This window comes from Lepidochelys kempii, chromosome 1 (assembly GCF_965140265.1).
Source record: "Lepidochelys kempii isolate rLepKem1 chromosome 1, rLepKem1.hap2, whole genome shotgun sequence".
Classification (NCBI taxonomy): domain Eukaryota; kingdom Metazoa; phylum Chordata; order Testudines; family Cheloniidae; genus Lepidochelys; species Lepidochelys kempii.
The window spans coordinates 44,703,346-44,716,205 of record NC_133256.1 but is presented as its reverse complement, the minus strand read 5'-3'; the positions used below and the strand labels follow the sequence as shown (position 1 = coordinate 44,716,205).

Below are 12,860 nucleotides of genomic sequence, written 5' to 3'. Positions count from 1 at the left end.
CTTTTCATTTAAATCCTTCGTAAAGGTTCATTTTCCATGATGCCCATAAGAAATTATTCAACCAATATTAATAACAAAAAATCCTAGTCATTGCTTCTGCTGGGTTTCATAGAGCATCCTAACTACACTGAGTCTGTCTTGCTTAGACTGCAAGCTCTTTGGGGCAGGGATTGTCTGTATTTTGTTTCTTGTACAGTGCCAAACATATTGTTAGTGCTTCATAAATAATCAATAAAATACGAAGAATAAAATGAAGAATAATGAGAAGTTCTGGAACTACACCACCCCCTCTCACTCCAATGAGTGATGATATGGGCACCCTACCTGAGGCAAGCAGCTTTAATGAGCCAAACTCCATCTTTCCAGCCATTGCCAATGGATGTGAAAAATTACAGGAATAATTGAGCTACAACATCAAATGCATATGTGAAGAAAGATATGGGGGTGTAATTTAGAGACTAGAGCAGAGGACCAGGATAGGCTAACAGTGAGGGCCCTCCACTTTTATATAGAATGACTCACTAACTCACTGTGAGAGTGGGCAAGTCAGGTGACCTTTTTTTGTAGTCTAGACAAACAAGCTGTAAAGCAAGCCACACTAGGTCCTCACAGCTGCTGTAGCTAAGTTTGAGCTTTCCTGTGGAAATTAATAGCTTCCTATACCCACCCACACAAACTGCTGCTTTACTCCTGTTCCAGCTATTAGAAACTGTCAGGGTTCCTTCCCCACTCTGAACTCTAGGGTATAGATGTGGGGACCTGCATGAAAGACCCGCCTAAGCTTATTCTTACCAGCTTAGGTTAAAAACTTCCCCAAAGTACAAACTTTGCCTTGGCCTTGAACAGTATGCTGCCACCACCAAGCGTTTTAAAAAAGAACAGGGAAAGAGACCACTTGGAGACATCTTCCCACAAAATATCCCCCCAACCTCTACACCCCCTTTCCTGGGGCAGTTTTGATAATAATCCTCACCAATTTGTACAGGCGAACACAGACCCAAACCCTTGGATCTTAAGAACAATGAAAAATCAGTCAGGTTCTAAAAAGAAGAATTTTAATTATAGAAAAGGTAAAGGAATCACCTCCGTAAAATCAGGATGGAAAATACATTACAGGGTATTCAGATTCCAAACACAGAGGATTCCCCTCTGGGCAAAACCTTAAAGTTACAGAAAACAGGAATAAACCTCCCTCTTAACACAGGGAAAATTCACATAAAACAAAAGATAAACTAATCCACCTTGCCTGGCTTACCTATACTGGTTGCAATATTGGAGACTTGGATTAGGATGGGTTGGAGAAGATGGATTTCTGTCTGACCTCTCTCAGTCCCAAGAGAGAACAAACACGTAAACAAAGAGCACAAACAAAAGCCTTCCTCCCCTGCCAAGATTTGAAAGTATCTTGTTCCCTTATTGGTCCTTTGGGTCAGGTGCCAGCCAGGTTAGCTGAGCTTCTTAACCCTTTACAGGTAACAGGACGTTGCCTCTGGCCAGGAGGGATTTTATAGCACTGTATACAGAAAGGTGGTTACCCTTCCCTTTATATTTATGACAGAAACACAAGACCAGAAACTTCTCATTAAGAGTTTTAAACTGAGCAGGTCAGCTGATAGATTCTGACGAACAAAGTCTTAATCATCGGGAGAGGGCTGCTCTCACTCAGTTTTAAAGTTTTCTCCCTCTTGTGATGACATATGTTGCTGTGTATTTCCATGAGACATTTAGAATCTTGCTCGGATTTTTGCTTTGAATCTTCCTCTTTCGGATTGTTATCACAGCTTGAATGATGCACCTCCCTAAAGATACCAACAAATTACGCGGACTTTCAGCCATAGACTGAGCAGCAGAAACTGCATTTGCTTCAAAAATTGGATTGTAATTAAATGGCCAAAAGTCAGCTCTGTCCAACCTGCCCTGGTATATTTTTTATCAACACTTGTGAGCTAAGGTTTAAGGGAACACAAGAGAGAGAAATACAGTGGCACTAACAGATATCTAGTCTGGTTCACATAATACAGCTCCTTCTGCAATGATCCTTGCAACAGAAGGAAGAGGCTCCCTGTCCCTCAAAGAGGCCCTTTATTCCCCCTCTCACAGCCATTTCCTTTGGGTGCAGGTCTCAGTTGTATACGTTCTTGGGCCCTCAGCTTTTGAAGAAGTGGTTTCATGGTATAAAGGTTTGTGGTCACTGACGCGCACCCTTAAGAGAGCCACCTGCTGCGCTCAGTTTCACTCAGTTGGGCCTGGGGACTGCAGGCTCCAGTCAGGCAGGAGAGTCTCCGGCACCAGCAACCATGAGACCACACCAACCCAGCACCTGCTCCAGCGGCAGCCCTCTTCAGCTGCTTGGTAAGGGCACACACAGCACAAAGCCTCCTCCAGTCCTCCCTTACTATTATCTGATTCCTTTCTCCTTTTTTTCTCTCACTGCTGCATGACCACTCTCTCCCTCCGTCTATCCCCTCCTGCTTCTCTTCTCTTTCCCCTTCCATGGCTCTTTCACTCATTCTTTCCTGCCCACCTCCTTTGACCTCCCTCTCATTCTCTTTCCCTCCTTTCTTCTATTCCTTGAATACTGTTCTCTCTCCCTGTCCTCTCCACCTTCACAATCTCCCCTTTCCCCATCTTTCAGCTTTTACTCTCAGTGCACCCAAATTCATCTCATATACAAGGAAAGATTTCAGACTTAATGACAAAGTGGTTGTTTTCCAGTGTAAAGAATGCTAATACTGACTTATTTGGATTGTTTTAAGCAATATGGGGCAATTTCTTAGCTAAACCTTATATGGAATACCATGGCAGAGTAAGACTTAATATTGCATTTGTGGGTTACTTGGTGGTGTTTTAGAGTAAATTGTGTTGTTTCGCATTTTTGTTCTAGGGTGTAAATGGAAGAATACATCATATTAAAATGTAGCAACTTCTGCCTGATTCATTGCTATTGCAAAGCTTTTAGTTTTTAAAGACTTGGTTTCCCATTTTAAAAAATTATTCCAAATGTTTTAATGTTAGGAGAAGTGGAGACCACATTTACTGTATGTGAGATGCTTCCAAGCTACTTTCCTTTGTCTCTGAAATAAACTTTCCTTGCTTGAGGTGAGCTTGATCTAGTTGTTACAAAATTCAGGATTGTGAATCATGAGAGAGGTGTGCTTTTTTTTTCTGGCTCTGCCACAGCCCTGCTGTATGACTGGGAAAGTCATTTCATGATTTTGTTTCCCCAACTGTAAAAAGTGGATAATAAAACTTACCTGCCTTCCAGAGCTGTTATTAGGGATGGTTCATTAATGTTTGTAAACCTGTTTGAGATCTGCCAAGGGAAGGCACAATAGAAATGAAAAGGATTATTTTATGACCTCCTGCTGCAAATGACTCTAATGAAATGAGCACTAAGCAAAACCTGTCAGGCTTAGATTTTGGTGCATTTTATTCTAGAAAAGCAAAGGATGTAAACAAAGTACAGTAATCTTTGTGGGAATCAGAGTTAGCATAGCATCCAATTCTGGGCTGTTAGTCTTACACAGCGCTTTAAAAACTAACCACAGTGTTACTATTAATTGTTATTATCTGTATTACTGTAACACCTACAGACCCCCACTGGGATCAGGGCCCCATTGAGTTAGGTGCTGTACAAACAGATAGTGAGAGACATTCTGTGCCCTGAAAACAAGATGGACAAAGGGTAAGAGAATGGGAGTATTATTATCTCTATGAAGAAAAGGAGTACTTGTGGTACCTTAGAGACTAACAAATTTATTTGAGCATAAGCTTTCGTGAGCTACAGCTCACTTCGTCGGATGCATTCAGTGTATTTTCTGAATGCATCTGATGAAGTGAGCTGTAGCTCACGAAAGCTTATGCTCAAATAAATTTGTTCGTCTCTAAGGTGCCACAAGTACTCCTTTTCTTTTTGCGAATACAGACTAACACGGCTACTACTCTGAAACCTGTCATTATCTCTATTGTGTACCATGACTAATTGTGCAGATATATGATTTGTCGGTTCAGAAGTACAGCAGGATTTTCACTGGGGATCGTTATCTCCATACATATAAAAATGTGGGTTTTTTTAAAAAAGATGTCATTTTTAGAGTAGGAATTATGACGTTAGTGAGTGATAATGAGATTCTTAAAATTGAAGTAGCCATTTCCCAAGACTTTGTAAAGGTTCTTCATTATTACTCAGAAGTTTGAACTGAAAACCAATAACGTAGCAGGTCCAGGTCTGACAGACTTTATCCGGCTGATATAAAAATGTTATCATAAAACTGTATTTACCCAGCTGTATTTACCCAGCAGAGACTCTCTAAAACTAAGATGAAAAGGAAAATATAAAGTTAAGACTCCCACTCTATCTTTACTTCATATATCTGCAGTTGCAGAAATCTCTGAACAAAGAGTGTCCTATGTGTGTTCGTTGCTGCAATAACCAGGCAGCAAGAATTTGGAAAGGAAGCCTGGGAGCATTATGAACCAAAACTTGTTTGTTTTATGACAAATAAAAGCTCCTCCCCTTACTGCTTTTTTGGCAATCGCAACCAGATTAGACACATGTGGTTAAAGGTAACATTATCTGGGGTGAAATTAGCTTCATTTGCACAAATCCAGGCAAGTGAGTTACTGATTTAGTTCCCAGTCTTGCAATGATGTTAATGGACATTTTGCATGAGTAAGAACTGCAAATTCAGGCCCTAAAAAGCTCCAGGTGGGACAGCAGTTTCTCTGATTCTGCAAAAGCTAAAAGACAATAACACTGACATACATATCATGAAACCTATAGAAAACAAAACTGAAGTGTGTAACATTCCTGTACGGGATTACCAGAGAAGTCTGAGACTGGAGATTTCATTTCTATTTTTTAAACAGATAACAGAATTATTTGGGACCTAGTTTTCTCCAGAATTTGTCAGTCTCACTGCAACGCAAAGATTACCTTCTTATAAACCAACGGATAAAACACTCCAGAGCATGTTCAGACACAGACCCATGCCACTGCCAGAAATGGTAAATGAGTGAACATCCAAGAGGCAGAATCATGTTTTATCCTGACTACATTCTCTCCTGAAGCATGTTAAACCTTTACACAAGCCAAGCAAATTCTTTGTACAAGACTAGTACATGCTCTGCTTACATGGTGAAACACAGTGGGATCTACAGGATCACAATGTATCTTTGCTTTGTCATATATTATCAAATATTTTATGGATCAAAAATTTAAGAAATATTATTTCTGAGATGAAGATTCCTGAGTGTAAAAAGGATTATTTGGATTTTTGCAACTGAATAAAACCGAGCTTGGTCTGTCCATGCTGTATTTCTTTTGAAGATGGACCCTAGCATTTTCATTTTGGGGTACCAAAGTTTGCCCAACTTTCAAGCAGATAGTCATTTGGAAGATAGTCAGGGGATGCACTAATTCAGCATATAACTAGCTACCATCGACAGGCTCCTGTCCCTGGCCACTGGCCTTATGTTCTGGATCTGTGCTCATCAACAGTGGAGACCTCAATGGGAGAGATTGCAGGTTCCTTGCACTGGTGCACTGAGTGGACTTTCTACTACCAAAGGGAGATGGTATATCCAGGGCTGAATCAAGGCACAGGATTAATAAACTATCCTAGTCTACTCTTATTTAGGGTATGTAGAGATCTGTATGTATATGCAGAATATAACTTTCAAAAGAGCTGAATATAAAATAGCAAGAGCAGTATCATTTAGACCCATTCACTCAGTTACTGTTGTCTTTGCTGCCATTTTGCTCTACCAAGTTGAAGCAACCAGTAACTAAGAAAACTCTCTCAAACACCTCGTGGAAATGTTCACTCAAAAATCCATGGACATGAGAGTAATGCTAATGTCAGAGATAATTAAATGGGAGAGCCAGGTTGTGAAAAAGAATTTCCAGAACAAAAAAAAAAATGGAAGAGCTGTAGAGGGTAACAAAGAAGACTAACAACCAATTGCAGGCTCACAAAACAGCAATGGAAGAGATCAAGGACTTTTCAGTTGCAGTGATCAAAATTAAGAGGAAAGCAGGACTCAGCAAAACTAGGCCATCGCCAAGAACATCTCTTGTATTTCTGAGTGGGCAAGGAAGACCCAGCTTTTGATTCACTTTGTGTTTAACACTGTTCCTCAGTTCCTTGACATATCCTCCCACAGAGGTGCTACAGGAATCAAAATAGAAGCACAATGCAAAATACTGGACTAGGGACTGTTGGTCTCTGTAACCCTAAGATCTAACAGGGACATTATGTTTGAAGGATAGAATCTTCTTCTTCCTGACACACTTCATGGAAGCCAAAAGGTTAAAAAAGACAGGATAGCTAATGTGTGGATGTCTTCCACCCAGTTCAGGTCCAGCTAGGATAGTAAAGAAATATCTGTTGCCTTTTCTAGGGTACATCCTTGGAAATCACGCTGCTTAAAAAAGCAAACACCCCCCACCCAATTGATTTGTGTGTGTTGTAAAGTAGAACAGTAATTACACTTATTTTTACAGTATAGGTTTAATTGTGTAAGTAAGATTTTTGTGATATATGAGATATAAGTATGTTTTGGACAAATACTGATTGGGTTACAGTGTGTTCCTTTATGGTGTGAACACATTTAATTTTACATTTATAAAATTATTTTATAGTTGCAATTTTTTTCACAGTTATCTGGCTCATTACCATACATGGCATGCAGTGGTACATTAGCACAAAACCTATTATTATTTTAAATATTTTATTGATTCATTTTTACCTCTTTTACACTTTTTAGCATAGCTCTTCTTAACTTGCCGACAGGCTCCTCCTCCCCCCAACAACCAGAACACAAGGAAACCAGCTGTAGTGGAAATTATGTTTTAATTCAGACGGGAAATGTATACGGTACTAGGGTGACAAAGAGTATCATTTCTTCAGTAGCTGTCAGTGACATATACATTCTTGTGTTTTCATTTCTCTATTTCATGGAAACTTTTCTCTTTGGAGGCAAGTTATTATGGCCCAGACCCTGCAGCGCTTCCTCATCTGAGTACTTCATACTCACAAGAAGTTAGTAGCTCCATTAACATCAGTGGAACTATTCTTGTAACAGGACTGAGCCCTCAGTGTGTAAACCTGAAGGGTATTTTTGATATCCTTTTAATAAACAGTGCAAAAATTCTCGTATTATCAGGTGAAGCTAGTGGGTTTATAAACATACTTTGGTTTTTAACTGAATAAATTGCATGGTTTTCATGGAATGGTCACATGTTCAATTTCCATAAGCAAATCACTGTATATAGCCAAGAACACTGATGGTCCAAAGCCACATGATGATTGGCTAGTTGGCCTTTTTTGGTTATGTCTGTCACAGCCATTTACCAACTCCCAGTCCCATCTGGGACTTCAGCACGCGCACACCCACACACACAATACTCTAGGTCCCTGGATCAAGGTGCAGTAAGGGACTGGTTAATATGGGGGACAAAAATAAGGAATCCTGTGAGGATGGAATATGAATGGCAGCAGTTATGGGGTTATGGAGAGTAAGTATCTAAAGAAGAAAAAGTCACTCTTTAAATCCTTCCACCAACTGGCAAGTTACTATTTCTTGTTTGCAGTGTTGTTGTAGCTGTGTCGGTCCCAGGATATTAGAGAGAGAAGGTGGGTGAGGTAATATCTTTTATTTGACTATTTTTTGTTGGTGAAAGAGACAAAATGTTGAACTACTTCAGGACTGGTTGGTGGCCCTTTCTGCCACGTTTAACCTACTTTCCAAACAAGGAACTTTTCAGCAGTCCAAATGTTTATAAATTAAAGTGAATTGAAAATAGTTGTCAAGCCATAGAGTGCTGCTGGAAGAGCACTGACAGCAACAGGGCTTCATGTGGGCACAGGAGTCTACCTGCACAGAGCTCATTGCAGTATCGGGGCCCATGCGTCCAACATGCTTCCACTGTAGTCAAGAGAAGTTTTGCCATTTATTTAAATAGGAGCATGATATGCACTCAACTCCCACAAGGAAAATAACAGTATGGTAGTTTGAGAAATGTACTTCATAATATTTAAGATGCAGAATCACAGGGACTGAAGGACAAGTATCTTAGCAAGGTGAAAGGTAAATGAAAGTTTGGATAAAAAGAACATCAGATTGGAAATAAAGTGTACATTTTTATCAGTGAGGGTAATTAACCATTGGAACAAATGACCAAGGCTCGGGGTGGATTCTCTATCACAGGCAATGTTTTAAATCCAGATTGGATGTTTTGCTAAAAGATCTGCACCAGGAATTATTGTGGGGAAGTTCTATGGCCCGTGTTATACAGGAGGTCAGACTAGATGAGCACAATAATCCCTTCTGGCCTAGGAATCTATGTATTTGTCCAAGAGTTCTGAAAGAATTTAAGAAAGAAGTGGCTGAGCTGATCACAAAGGCATACATTCGCTCATGAAAATCAGCTACTGTTACCAGAGCTATGGCAAATCCTATGTAGCTGGAAATATTGGAAAGAGAGGCAGAAAAATGGAAAGCTAATTAATAGATACAAAATAATCCAACACATAAATTCATTCAATGGGAAAAAGAAACCTGGACAGCATAAATGATGAAACAGGAATAGGAGTGACAAACAGCAAATTAGATACACATTTGTAATGCAAGATGACAGCAAAAAAAGCCAGTAAGAGTTTCAGCAGCATATGCAGTGGTATCACAAGAGAAACACTATTGATCTTTGTGTCATCATTATTCTCATTGTCCCAGAGAGGAAAACTGAGGCACAGAGAGGCAAAGTGACTTGCCCATGGATTCACAGTGAGTCAATGGCAGAGCAGACAAAGGATCCAGGTGTCCTGGCACCAAGCCAGGTGTACAATTGAAACAAAAAAATTTAGAAAACAGGTGCCACTGACAAAAGAATATAATGCAAATCCCAAAATGGGATCACTTATCTAAAATCCCTATGAATCTGGCTATGATTAAGCTTATACATGACCATTAACCAGCCTTTTCTAACTAAGGAAGGTACAACAGTAAAAAGTAAAAAACGAGAAATAAAAATTGATGAAATCTATTCCCAGGGTGCTAAGAAAAGGTAAGGCTCAGTAGGTGGAGGCCAAACTCTTGCAAATGGTGATCAGGAAGAGGAGACTGATAATGAGTTAGAAGTGATGTCGTAGGATGGGGAGGTGAAGGAGTACATTCCTCTTCCCCCACAGCTGATGATGCACAATGGAGGATGAGAAGAAATTTTAGGAAGATTGAAAACTGATTGGTGAGCAGAGCTTTGATATACTTGTTACAGGTGTGACAGTCATTTTCTCTGAGCAGGTGTTGTGGGGAGGGCTGAAAATGGTGTTCCTGAAGTAGGCTGGACAGGAGCTGTTGCTTCTCCTTCATGTATCCTAAGGAGAGATCTTTTAGATTCAGGCCTAGATGAAGGCACAATGGATTGGACAAACTGGAGATGTTTATTATCAGAACAGCCAAGAGAGATTTGTTACTTTGTTTATCAGACTGATGTAGTACCTCTTCAAGAATGGGATAGTAAAGTCCAACAGAATAGGCAAGAAGATGAATGCACTTGCTGAATATTTATTGCTGCTGCACTTAGTTTATTTATCCTGGCTCCAAAAATAACATTTTTTGTTTCTTCAGAAATTATAGTGCTAATCTGGAATTTTCTTTCAGCCTTGGGGATCCTTCCAAAAAGGGATAATAGTTTAAGATTGATATCTTTGAATAAAAACCAGAGGATGATTGAAATAGAGCTGTTAACCAAAAACACCAATGTGAAAGAGAAAATTAGAAATGGGTCTGGTTTCCAGGTTTTAAATCAATATTCTGGTGATGTAATATTTATATTATTGTAGTGTCCAGAGGCCCTGTTGTTCAAGATGCTGCCCAGAAGAATTTATAGTCGATGAGCATGTCTACACAGTTTGTGCACCTATTTAACTAGTTTTTAGTTATTTGTGTAATCAGTGATTTAGTTAATTTGGTGCATAAATTTTGCATAGACGAGGCTTAAGAAAGCATTTACAAGTAATTTTTGTTAAGAAAAATGGAATGCAAATCCTTAGCTTGTAATTAGAGAGAGAACTAGTTAAACTAGTTGTGAGCTGTGAAACTACCCATAAATTCAAAGACATCAAATGAATTCATATATATTCAATACACATTGCTCTGTCTGAAGCAAATCCCATAAAGGAAATATGGAAAGGGAATTTGATTATAGGGTGTAAGGAATAGTTTGCATGTTACATAAACAACTTAATTGAAAGAGATCAAAGTTAGCATGGGGAAAAATGTAATAGGTGAAATCCTGGACCCACTAAAACTGAGGGCAAAACTCCCATTCACTGCAAAGGGGCTAGGGTTTTACCCAATGTGTCAGCCTGAGAGTAAGTGGGTGTATCTTTCAATGACTGTTGTGCCTGCTTTCTCCAGGGCTGAATTTAGCCCATAGTGTGTAAGACAGTCCAAGTAGGTTTTACTTGCATGCTAAAGGAGTGCAAAGATGTAAATTGATGATGAAGTGGATTTTAGCCCATGAACGCTTATGCCCAAATAAATTTGTTAATCTCTAAGGTGCCACAAGGACTCCTCATTGTTTTTACCAAATAAAAAGGACACCACATTATTGGATTTATTTTGACACCCATTCGGGAAAGGGGGCTGAATTATTTCTGTTCAGACTCCAAGCTCAGCACTTCAGAAGCTTCAAAAGGGAGTTCATGCTTACCAGACCTAACTTGTACTGTTCATGAAGGTGAGATGCTTATCTAAGACTTTTATCATTTCTTGTCTTCACAATCTGAACCATCATTTGTTCTATCAAATTTGTGACTTGGGAGTCCTCCTGTACAGAATTACATGTATGCTAGCTTGTTTTCGTTATTTATTGTTTTATGTTCTGAACCTTGTTGCGTGTACAGATCTGTGACTGCAGCGAAATAGTCTCACATTGAACAGCATGGACCAAATCCTGCTGAGAATTCAATGGGTAGGTTGGTGCAGGAAGAAGATGGAGGAAGGAAGCCTTCCTTCTGCCTCAATACCTCCAAGAAGCAGGGCAGGATCTCCACCTAGTGGTAAGAGGGGGTACTGCCACTAGTTCCACCATTACACCAAGGAATTGGGGAAGATCTTCAGCAAAAATGCTGTGGATGCAGACTGCTGCTTTTATGAAGCAGTAATAGGGTGCATCCACCTGCCTCTCTCTCCTCACCACCAAAGAAACTGTGAGCTAATCTTCTCTGCAATTGGAGGATGGCTCTGCATATATAGTTGAGCAAGCCCTACTCCCTTGCTTTCCCTCTTCTTTGCTTCTCCCAGTAGTAAAGGGTAAAGTAGGGAAGTAAAATGAAACAGAGTGAAGTTTGCATGCCAAAGAGCTAGGAGATAGATCATACATTTTCTAGAAGCTGGGCATTTTGTTTCAGGTATAATCTAAGTGTCTGGGGAAGGTCTCACAGAGCTAAAATAGCGAGAGGCACCAAGAGCACTGAGAAGACTTGACAATATATTGCCTAGTCTAGAATGAATGTACCAAATAATATGTGTTATGTGGAGACTGGTCCCAACTGAAAAAAAAGCCTAAGCAAATGCAAAGAATTATTTTGGTTGAAAGAAAATAAATGAAGTTTCAATACACTGTTTCGAGGAATGAAACTGCCAATCTTTTTGTTTGGTTTCAGAGTTTAATTCTGTTTTTGTTCAGGACACAGCAGCCTATTGATTCAGTAGCATAGGCTCCTCAGATGATATTACCGCATGCGCTCCGCTTTTCACTGGCTTCCTGTTAAATCCTGATTCAGATTCAAAGTTTCAGTGCTCCTTTGCAAAGCTCTCCATGGGATTGTTCCAATTTACCTCAAGGACTACTTCACTCTATGGGCTTGTCTACATTTCAAAAGTTGATCATGTTTGAACATGATTATAATCAATTGAGTTAAATGACATGGTGTTGCCCATGACAGACTTGTCAGTGTACACCAAAAATAATCATGCTCGCTGTCATGTCAACTAACCATGATTAATTATCATGATTTAAACCCTGGGGCTACTACAGTGCTAAACGTGATTTGTCCTGGCCTACAGTGATCGGCAAAGTTGTGGTCAGCAGCATCATACTCATGTCATCTAACCTGATTATTTACAATAATGTTCAAACACAATATAATTCTGTAATGTAAAAAATATCCTAATATGAAGGTATCCGTGGAGACAGATATATTCCTCTGGAACAATGGAGCTATTTAAATAACATTACATTGATGGGTGTGGTATAAGAACCAAGAGAGATGGGTAGTTAAATGGATCTGAGAAGAAAATTCAAAGGAGCCACACACAAGCACGGCCATGCATCGGTGGAGAGAGGGGGCGTTAGAGGTATATTGCCCCCGGGGAAGCATATGCACTGAACTATTAATGATATCATGTGCACCGCTCTCTGAAGCTGGGCAGCTACACTGGCTTGAGTTTAAGACAAGGGGCAATGGACCCTTCCTCACCATCGCTCTGGGTGGCTTGTACCTCGAGAGACAGTAGGAGGAGCAGTTCCTGTGCTCAGAATACAGAGCCAATAATAGTAGCTGGCCATTAGATAGGAGACCATATCAGTACTGCCAATGCAAAAGATCAAAAAGAATGAGCCAGACCACCTCATGAATCAGGTCTCAAAAAATCATGAGATTGGCTGCACAAATTATTTTGGGGAAGTTCTATGGTCTGTGTGATCATCTAGTCTGACCTGTAGTACAAAAGTCCCTTCTGGCCTTGGAATCTATGAATCTATGATTGATTGGGTTATCAGTATAGCCAACTCTGATAGGATATTTGGTATTTTTCTTAAAGCCCCAGCCTGACTCCTGATTTTTGAATGT

The 12,860-nt window shown here is 39.9% G+C and overlaps 1 protein-coding gene across 1 annotated transcript in view; it reads left to right on the top strand.

Annotated features, from left to right (window-relative positions):
- The first annotated feature begins 2,297 nt into the window (after window positions 1-2,297).
- The window catches only part of FLT3 (fms related receptor tyrosine kinase 3), a 74,311-nt gene continuing 63,748 nt past the window's right edge, over window positions 2,298-12,860 (top strand). Inside the window, exon 1 of the mRNA XM_073321575.1 lies at window positions 2,298-2,352. Coding sequence (XP_073177676.1) covers window positions 2,298-2,352 — 55 coding nt within the window. The remainder of the gene's footprint in view (window positions 2,353-12,860) is intronic.